The 10,158-nt window shown below is 41.1% G+C and overlaps 1 protein-coding gene across 1 annotated transcript; it reads left to right on the top strand.

The window, feature by feature from the left end:
- Positions 1-370: 370 nt before the first annotated feature.
- LOC102792042 (uncharacterized) lies at positions 371-10,002 on the top strand. The gene is made up of 11 exons (XM_087843439.1): positions 371-466; positions 2,033-2,231; positions 2,741-2,942; positions 3,028-3,196; positions 5,540-5,633; positions 5,727-5,762; positions 5,865-5,918; positions 6,059-6,186; positions 8,951-9,086; positions 9,326-9,396; positions 9,688-10,002. Exons 2-11 carry the CDS (start codon positions 2,036-2,038, stop codon positions 9,916-9,918), a joined length of 1,317 nt encoding a protein of 438 aa, XP_087699565.1. The 5' UTR covers positions 371-466; positions 2,033-2,035; the 3' UTR covers positions 9,919-10,002.
- Positions 10,003-10,158: the final 156 nt, after the last annotated feature.

The raw sequence follows: 10,158 nt of genomic DNA, 5'->3' as shown, positions 1-10,158 counted from the left end.
TGAACTTTGTGACTAATTTTCCACACCCAGCCTTTTTTTTAAGAACCCACTGAGTGAAGGCCATGCGTCCTCCTTCTAAAAGACTCGTGCACTTCTTTGATATGCAGCTGATTATGAGCAGTTAATAAACAACAGGCAGGCGAATTCAGTTGACAACTTCTGTTTTCTCTTATCCTGATAAGAGCCACAGATAAAAGAACCACTGCAGGCAGATTATAGCAAGGCTTTTATATGATTTCTTAGCATGGCTTTTTATATGATCAGTGCAATAAGGTGTCATTAATAATAAATGTATAGCCTTTGAGGGTAGCTCTTTTTGAAAAGTGTAACTTTCAGCTGTTGAACTCTGCAGGCACTGAGGTTAAAAACACCACACTACTCATTTCCTGTAGGTCGAGGACCCTGATACTCCTGAAGCTGCAGAGAAAGCGAAACAACAGCTTAATCAGCATTGAGGACAAGCACGGTAAGACTAGTGTTTCCTAGCTCTGTGTTTCAGCTTACCTCGTGTTATTTTAGGCAGCAGAGTGACACCAAAACAACAAGGTGTTTTAGTGGCGTCTGCTCCCACCACTGTAAGCTACAGTCGTAATCCTGCAGCGCAGGTGAAACAGCGCTTGAGGCTTTTGTGTGTTTATTACTGAAGGATCAGCGTGTGCATCCCTGTTGAGCTTAAGCTTGTTTATGTCTGTAGCGCTAATGGGTTTCCTGATTGCAGTGTGATCAGTGAACACATCATTTGAGACACTTGTATTTTGTTAAAAAGTAGTTTAGCTGTTTATAATCTCTGTGTCTGTAAAAATGCGGATATCTCACCATAGATTAAACATGAGATAATGAAGATATTTTAGCGCTATGTGACGTCTGCACAGGAAACACTTGTATGTGCACATTAAGTGACAATGTCTCTGCTCAGAGCAGACTGTACATATCTGAGTAAGATGAGAAATTATTTAGAATTTAAATAATTTAGTAATAACTACAGAAAACCTTCAGATCACACCACAATGAGGTCATTGCTGAAGAGAATGAGAGGGTTCAGTGTTTGTAGGAGTCGATGCAGCACCATACATTTCTATTTTTAAGAAAGTAAAGTCTTTTTAGAACATACAGAAAAAGCACTGTACAACAAAATAGAGTAAAATAATATATTATAGAAAAACAAGTTGAGCCGCAGAATAGAGTGAACATCAGAAAAACCTGACTAAACAAAAATGTTTCAGTCTTGGAGCCACAGACTGAAAGGCTGCGTTCTCCTCCAGCTTTCATCTGGTACGACGAGTCTGTGAGCAGCAGAGTGTTCAATAAGGCTGAAGCCTGGCCGTGGAGTGCTTGGTATCTCTTCTGGGAGTCAATGTAAAGAGTATAAAACAGGATTAATGAGCTTGCTTACTGAACCTGTTAATAAATTTACTTAGATTTGATTATAATTTCAACTTCCTATCACAACATTCTGATGTTTTCAGTGAACTGTGGATAAATAAAATAGGCAATTAGGAAAATACTTAGTTCCACAGTGCTGATGAAAAAAGTTCACTGGAGGTTAACTCCTATTTGTATAAAATGGTCAAAAGAATTGGAACATTTTAGAATAACTGTCATAGAGAACGGGAACACTAAAGGTTTGAGAGACACAAATAGAAATATTTAAATGGTTATAAATTGTGGCTGTTTTTCAGATGGTTTTGAGTGACGTGCTGTAATCAGATACCTTTCACAGACACAACATTTCTCAGTTTCAGCGTTTAATATGTTGAACTTTTAGCATTTTGAGTGGCTCCATACTGTAATGTTTTGGTAACGATCAGAGAAACATAGCTTTATTTTTACTCTTTTATATTAAATATTGGGTTATAAGGATTTGCAAATGGCTCCATTCTTTTAGATTTGCATCTTAGACAGCGTCCTATCTTTTCCTGGACGCAGGAAAAGTTTATCATTTTTGCAGCATTTGGATAAATCTGCAAATTAACCATTAAGAAATTCATGCAGTGAACTGAAAACAGCTGTGCTTGCTTTATTGTCTCCACAGAAGATGTTTGCAGCTGAGGCCAAAAAAATTATTGAAAAGGTGGGAGATAAAGAGCTCATCTATAATGAGAGCCTAATCAAGAAAGTAGATCTGCTGACTCTGGTCAAAGTCAGCAGAGGAAAATTCTGGCCAGTGCAAAAGTACAAGATAATGCAACTCAGTCTGCCCGAGCTCATGGAGTTGGAAGACTTCAGCCCAGGTGTGTATTCAGATGCATAAACACACACATATTTTGTGTCACACAATATAAATACACCTTTTTTTCTGACTGAGTCCCATTAGCCTGGTGATGATGATATAATACTGTAGTTCACATGCTGACCTTAATTCACAGAATCTATCTTATTCAGATGGGCCAGCTATTGGTGCTAGGGCCTACATCTCTGCCCCTCATCATCAATACTTTTGCTAGAGAGAGAGGAAGGGTGATAAAGTAAGACAGAGGATGATGGGTTGTGACCTGCAAGGCAAACAGGCTCACCAGTGTCACGGTGAACTAATACATTCCTTAATCCACAGAAAGGAGAATCAGCTGGGAGTGTGTGTCTTTACTTATATGCTCCAGTTATACCAGAGGTGGCGGTGGGTGTGCCTCTGTCTCCTAAATAACTCCCCCTCATTAAGCTGACCTGTGTGTTGTGGTACATTGACCTCATAATATATAGAACGACTGTATCATGTGTAAGTGATGCTCCTTTCTCCCTCCAGAGTGCACAGATGAGCCCTTTGTGAGTAATTTCATGACTTCAACAAAGACGAGCGGGAGAGGAGGGTTAGGTGGAAAAGACGTTGGTGTGTATGAAGCTGAAGTGAATGCAGGCGCTGACAGCATGGATGGACTAGTTCAGCCCGTCAACATGATGTCGAAGAAAGTCGACCTTAAAGCCCTGAGGAGCGTGCTCAGTGACGGGTAGGGCTCTGTCTCTGCTCAGCGATCGCTGTTTTCCAAACATGCGCTAATCCTTTTACTCTCTGCTGCTGCTTCCTGTTTCCAGGACCATAAAAACAGACAAAGTGAACCTGCTGGCACTGAAAACAAAGGATAAACTGGCTTTTGTTCACCAGACAATTTACAACTCCTGTCCTGTCACACTTATTAGAAAGTGCACGAGGGATGGGTCCTTGTTAGCATCCTGCATAAAGATACTGAGTCTGTTTGCAAAGGTGAGTGAATCTCCAAAGGATGAAGACATTCTGGGCTCAGCTTTGTTTTCAGTAACTCATGTTTGAGCTGTATTGGTAATGAATTGATTACTTGTTTGTGAAGAACAAACTGTCCAGAGTGCAGGTGCAGCATGATTCGTCTGTAGTGATTAAAGTGATTGAGTTAATGAATTCGAATCAGGAATTCTTTACGTATTCAGTTCCTCTGTTTGTAAGTTACGTGAATGGTTGGTTCTTCAGCATTTTGGAGAATTTGCCACAGTTCTTCGGCAGATTTAGACTGTTGGTAACTTCTGCCTCATTGTTTAATCAAAACTGATTCTGCGGACATCAGGACTCTGGGAATCCAATCCACTTCTGCAGGACTCCACTCACTTTGTTCCACTTCAGGAACTCAAAGGCTATTTGTGGACATAAACGTCCCTGGCAGGCCTATTTCAAGGCCACATTTGAGGAAGAAACAAGTTCCTGTATAACCCCCCCAAAATAAACTCCTGAGTAGCAGACTGGTTAAAGTCATAAAAATAAGTATTGTGTAAAAATTCATCAACTATTAAGAGCATAATTCTCAAATTACTATCTAGAAAACAGCATTTGCCACAGAGCATGGTTTCCATGGTTTCCTGTTTCCTACACTGCAATGCTAACAAGCAGGCAGAATACCCAGCACTGTAAACCCTGGCACCGGGCCTGACCCATGGTGTAGCCAGGTCATTTTATTAGAGTCGCGTGATTATTTACCAGAGAGTGGCACATAAACAGATGCTCTGCAGCCAGAACCATTGTAGACATCATCTGATGGAGCTGTGTGTAACATTTAAGGTCAAGGTCAAGTTTATTTATATTGCACATTTCCAAACAGTCCATGCTGCACAAAGTGCTTAACAATGTAAAATACCACTAAAATAAATAAAATGCAGTGATGCAGTAAAATATAGAAAAGCAATTAAAAAACTAAAACAACAGCAACAACTAAGGCTGTTAAAACCAAAAATGTTTAGGTCAGAGTGTGTCAAAAGCCAGACTTAAGTGTGTGTCTTTGAGTGTTTGTGCAGATCTAATATTAAGAGGAAGGCAATTCCAGAGTTTGGGACCTGCCACACAGAAGCCTCTGTGTCCACGATAGTTAAGTTTAGTCTGTGAAATAGTTAAGGTTAGTTTGGACCTCGTGGTTCTTTTTGGAACATAAATATAAAGGTGGTCAAATAGGTAAGAAGGCGCTTGGCCGTTAAATGATTTAAAAACAAAAAGTAACATTTTAAATTGGATCCTGTAAGGAAAAGGGAGCCAATGTAGAGAGGCCAAACCCAGGATAATATGCTTCTTCTGTTTAGTGCCATTTAGCAGACGAGCAGCTGCATTTCAGACCAACTGGAGACGATAAAGAGAGGCCTGGTCCAAACCAAAGTACAAAGAATTGCAGTAGTCCAGTCTGTAAGTAACGAAGAGATGAATAACACGTTCAAAGACATTAGCTGGAAGGTACGGCTTAACCTTGGCTAGCTGTCTTAAATTAAAAAAGCTGGATTGGACTACTGCACTCACCTGCCTACAGTTTAAAGCAACCATCAAGGTACACACCGAGGTTTTTAACCATTGTCTTACAATAGGAAGATAAGGGGCCTAGACTGCTGTCAATGTGCTTAATGAAGTTACCAAAAATGACAGCTTCTGTTTTGTTTTCATTTAATAAAAAAAAATAATTAAAAATTAAAGACATCCACTGTTTAACACCATCAAGCCAACATAATAATAACTGAAGTGGGTCTGTCCCTGCTTTTAAAGGCAGATAGATCTCAAAGTCATCTCCAAAGTAGTGAAAAAAGAAAGTGAAGAAAGGTTGTACTGTGAGAAAACAGATCCCAGTGGCAACATATGCAGTGCAAACAAGGCAGGACCCAAAATCGAGCTTTGAGGTGCACCATAATTAAGAGGAGCCGTGATGGCCCATGTTGACATAAAAAGTCCTTCCAGATAAGGACCAAAACTACTGAAGACCAAACCCTATTAGGCCATCATATGATTCCAGCTGTGATAGCAGGATATCATGGTCGACCACGTCAAAGGCTGCTGTCAGTTCCAACAACAAGAGGGCAGCAGCTTTAGAATTTGGGTGTTCACGGTGCAGCAGCTCTTTAAAATGTTTGGAAGAATTCAAACTGTCTGTTGTAAACCCGATCCCTTCACCTCAGCAACTTCAGACCAAAGGTCTCCAAAACTCTTGGAAATAGACTGAAGATCATCTAAATTGTGTGGCAAATGGAGAACAATGATAGTGTTTCTTCTATGCTTGTGTATTGATTGTGCAGTTATGTGTAATTTAACAAAAAATAAATGTTTTAGGGCCACAGAAAAGAGAAGACAAGCTTCACTGTTCCAGAAAAATCCACCTTTGCTTACGGCCTGGTGGAGATAAAGATAGAGGATGAGAAGCTGAGTAAGAGCACAACACTGTGTTGATTGCATGTGTGTGTGTTTGTGTGTGTGTGTGTGTTACTGAGTATAATTTCTGTCCTTTGCTCTCATTTAGAGATCTCGTGTGAACCCTGGACTCGAGGTGGCCTCGGTATGTTGCTGCGTGTGGCTGAAGTTGATGCCATGTTTGTCTTAATGTTCACATCAACATGAAGTCTTTCTCACTTTTAATAATCTTGAGGTCTGTTTTCAGATGGACTCTTTGGCGATGACATAGAGAGTGTGACGCTACAACAGATTAAAGAAGGTGTGTCTGACAGTTTGAGCTTTTCCCTGTTCTGAATTAATCAGAGTGAAGTTTTTGGAGTTTGGGACCTACAGCACAAACTCTGCTTTAATTTATTGAGTGTGATCGTATAAGTTCTGCTATTTCTGTGTTTGCCGCAGAACTAAAGATGAAGGATGCTTTTCTGCAGCCGCTGGCAGATCTTCCTGAGTCGACCTGTCGTGATCTACTGAAGAAGCTCAGCGAGCTTGCTGAGGATGGGGATGATCTCTCTCTGCTGGAGCAAACAGTAAGAAGAATATTTACAACATCTGAAGCTTCTTTGTGCTCATCATGAAGTTTCATCTCCCACTGATCTTAATTCTTCAACTGATGCTTCATCAGTTACTGCAAGGAACAAAAAGTGAAGAGATGGTTAAACAGTGAGAATGAAGGTTCCACAAGAATAAACAAGCACCAGTCTAGCGGATTATCAGCAAAGGAGAGTGCCTGTATAAAAGCAAAGGTTTTGGCAATTTGCTGATCTGGTGCATTCAGGTGTGTTAACACAGTGCCACAGTTACCCCACCAGTGGACATCCCAGGTCAGACCATGTAACCTCAGATAAACTGCAACAAACCCAAGAGCTACATCTCAGACTCTACAGGCCTTATGTTAAATGATTAAGTTCATGACAGCAAAATTAGAAAAAGAATGAACATGTGGGGTTTGTGCAGAAGGGTTGCCTGAAGAAAGCCTCTTCTTTCTAAAAAGAACAGAAACGCTCAGCTTAGGTTTGCAAAGTTGTTTCTGAACAAACTCCAAGACTCCAAGAACACAGCTGAGATGTCTAAGCAGCCGAACAGAGTAAACTATAAACTCCTCCATAAACCAGAGTATTCAAGATTCAAATGTGAGGCCATCTGTCCCACAGCTAAAGCTTAGATCAAAACTAGGTCAATGATCAGAGCACATCAGCACATTTCTGAAAACTGTAAGAGTGGCAGGATCTTAAGAATCCTGTGCATAAATAAATCCTCACAAACCTCAGTGCACTAAGAAGAGTGAAGCAAAATTGCTCCACTTCAATGTGAGAAACTGATTAAAAGGATCGCTTAAAGTTATTGCTGCTTAATTATATTTCTAAAAGCTCTTTACTGATATTTCTCTGCTAGTAAGCTTATCGGAACCATGGATGCTGCTGGTATATCTTTATCAACCTAAATTATGTATGCACAGGCCCAACAACCAATACTGACAACAGGCTTGGGGCTGTTACAGACCGCAGGTACAGTTAGGTCCATATATTTGGACACTGGCACAAGTTTTTTTTTTTTTTTTTTTTTTTACCCATTAACTGAAACATGTTACAATTATAGTTATATAACAGACATAAATGTAGACTCTCAGCTTTCATTTGAGGGTATACACATTACAAAAGTAATTGGACAGTTGACTCAAAGGCTACTTGATGGGCAGATGTGGGCAATTCCTTTGTTATGTCATTGTCAGTTAAGCAGAGAAAAGGCCTCGAGATCATTTGAGGTGTGGTGCTTGCATTTTGACGATTTTGCTGCGAACAAACAACACTTTATGGAGGTGCAACAAGCCATCCTTAAGCTGAAAAAACAGAAGAAAAAAACAATTGCTACAATATCAGGAGTGGCAAAAACTACAGTTTGGTACATCCTGAGAAAGATAGAAAGCACTCGTGAACTCAGCACAACCTGGACCTGGAGGTCCACAGAAGACAACGGTGGTGGATGATCACAGAATCATTTCCATGGGGAAGAGAAACCCCTTCATTTCATGTCTTGATGCATGCTCAATCATCCAGGTAAGGCAATCCCAAAAAGGGGATTCTGTTCACCTGGACATAGTGTTTTCAGTGGAAGAAACATTTTGTCACTTATCCAAGTGACTTCTTCACTCTCAGCTGGCTGCAGGTTCCCCCAATCTTATGAACAGTACATTTGCACAATGACTGAAACTGGGCAGTGGGCTGTGAGGTCATGACCTCACAACATCCAACCAACTGAACAACACCGTCTACCATAAAGAGAAGACTGAATGAAAGTAAATGCAAATGGTTCACTGCAAGGTCCAAGCCACTCATAAGACTCAAGAATAGAAAGGCTCAAAAAAACCAAACAAACACAGTCCTGGAAAAATATTCTTTGGACAAATGAAACCAAGTTTAACCAGAATGATGGCAAGAAAAACGCATGCAGAAGGCGTGGAACAGCTCATGATCCAAAGCATGCCACAACATCTGTAATACACGATGGAGGCAGTGTGATGGTTTGGGTATGCATAGCTGCCGTAGGCACTGGGACACTAGTGTTTAATGATGATGTGACACAGGACAGAAGAAGCTGAATTAATTCTGAGGTCAGAGACATACTGTCTGTTCAAATCCAGCTAAATACAGTCAAATTAAATGGGCGGTTTTTAATAATACAGATTGACAATTAACCAAAACCTACACCCAAAGCAACCCAGGAGTTTATTCAAGCAAACAAGTGGAATATTCTTGAATGGCCCGGTCAGCCACCATATCTTAAGCCAGCTGAGCATTTTACTTGTTGAAGACTAAACTTCAGACAGAAAGGCCCACAGACAAACAGAAATTGGATGCCGCAGCAGTAGAGGCCTGGCAGAGCATCAAAAAGGAGGAAACCCAGCATGTCCATGAGTTCAAGACCTCAGGCTGTCATTGCCAGCAAAGATTTGTCAGCATTAGAGTGTTAGAAATGAACATTTTATTTCCAGTTATTTAATTTGGCCAATTACTTTTGAGTCTCTGAAATGAAGGGATTGAGTTAAAAAGGGTTTAGTTCCTCACATTTTTATGCATCTTTTTGTTCAACCCACTGACTTAAAGCTGAAAGTCTGAACTTCAACTGCATCTAAGTTCTTTCATTTAAAATTCATTGCGGTAATGTACAGAACCAAAATTGGAAGAAAGTTGTCTCTGTCCAAACATTTATGGACATAACTGTAGTTTTATGTTCTCCATGACTAAACACCACCCTGCTCTGATACTACTACTAATAATCCTCTGCTTCTCTCAGTTGGATCACTGCAGTAATGGAGCATTTGAAGGCACTTTGTCTCAGGCTGTCTCCTCCTTCATGGACCTTCTCGATATCTCAAACATCTCCACTGCTGTGAAGGATGCCGTTCACCTGTTGGTCAGCTCGTTGGACAGTAAGTCAGCTGACCCGCTCTGAGACATTTATCCCATCCAGTTACATGTAGATCCTCCACAGGAGCTGTGGTATGTGAGCTGGAGGTGGTGGGGCTGAGATAAAGGTGCTCAGGTGTGATTTGGGAGTGTGTGAGAGCTCAGCTCACAGTTTTATTGACACATCTGAAGCACAGTGTTTCAGCGTTTCAGTTCGTCACATCGTCATCAAACTTTGTCTTTCTTCTTCATGTTTGAGCAGCTCTGCCAGATGAAGTGCCGCCACTTCTGACCCGCTGCAGTCCAGACACTCTGAGAGTCCTCAACCAGCTGGTGGGTCCATTCACTCATTTGTCTACATTCATCTACATGCTCCTCTCAACAGCTGCCAGGCTCATCACACCTTATCCTACAGACTCAGCACACTGAACATGTGTAATCTGACACCTTAAACCATCGTCTATCATGTTTTTATAATGAAGAAGAAGAAACTAAAACTAAACAGAAAATCCCACACATGTAAAAGCACACAGCAGCAGCTCCGCCCACTATCAGCAGCCTGTGGGCGGAGTCTTCCTCATGTTTGAATCTGATCTGAGAACAGCTCCCTCTCTGCTTCTCCAGGTGGATGGACTGAAGGACGGTCGGGCCAAACTCCCAGAGTCCCTGCCCGTCCCCCTGCAGGAGGGAGGGGAGCTCCGCTGGGCGGCTGAGTTCATCTGTTTGAACGATCAGAAGCTGAAAGAGTTGAGTGACGGCTGGGACCGGCCCGAGCTGCCCCCAGAGGTTCTGCTGGAGGTTCTGTGCCTCGCTGTGCAGGGACTCAGCCTGATGCAGCCCACAACAAACCCTTAATGTCAGCTGCTGTGATCTTTGTTAACCTGTTTTCACAGCAGCGTTCTGCATCTTTGAACGTTTCTGCCATTGTTTCCTCTTTCATCTGTCAAAGATCAAAAATAAAAAGAATAATCTAATAAAATATATATATTTTTTAAATAAATAAAACTTTATACTTTTATGATCGGCTCATGGTTTTAATATTTTATTAGTTTTTGCTGCACTCCTTTATGTTCTGTCCTGTTTCTTCCTCTGTGC

The sequence above is a fragment of the Neolamprologus brichardi genome, chromosome 7 (assembly GCF_056152115.1).
Source record: "Neolamprologus brichardi isolate AB-2024 chromosome 7, ASM5615211v1, whole genome shotgun sequence".
Classification (NCBI taxonomy): domain Eukaryota; kingdom Metazoa; phylum Chordata; class Actinopteri; order Cichliformes; family Cichlidae; genus Neolamprologus; species Neolamprologus brichardi.
This window is presented reverse-complemented; position numbering and strand designations above follow the sequence as displayed.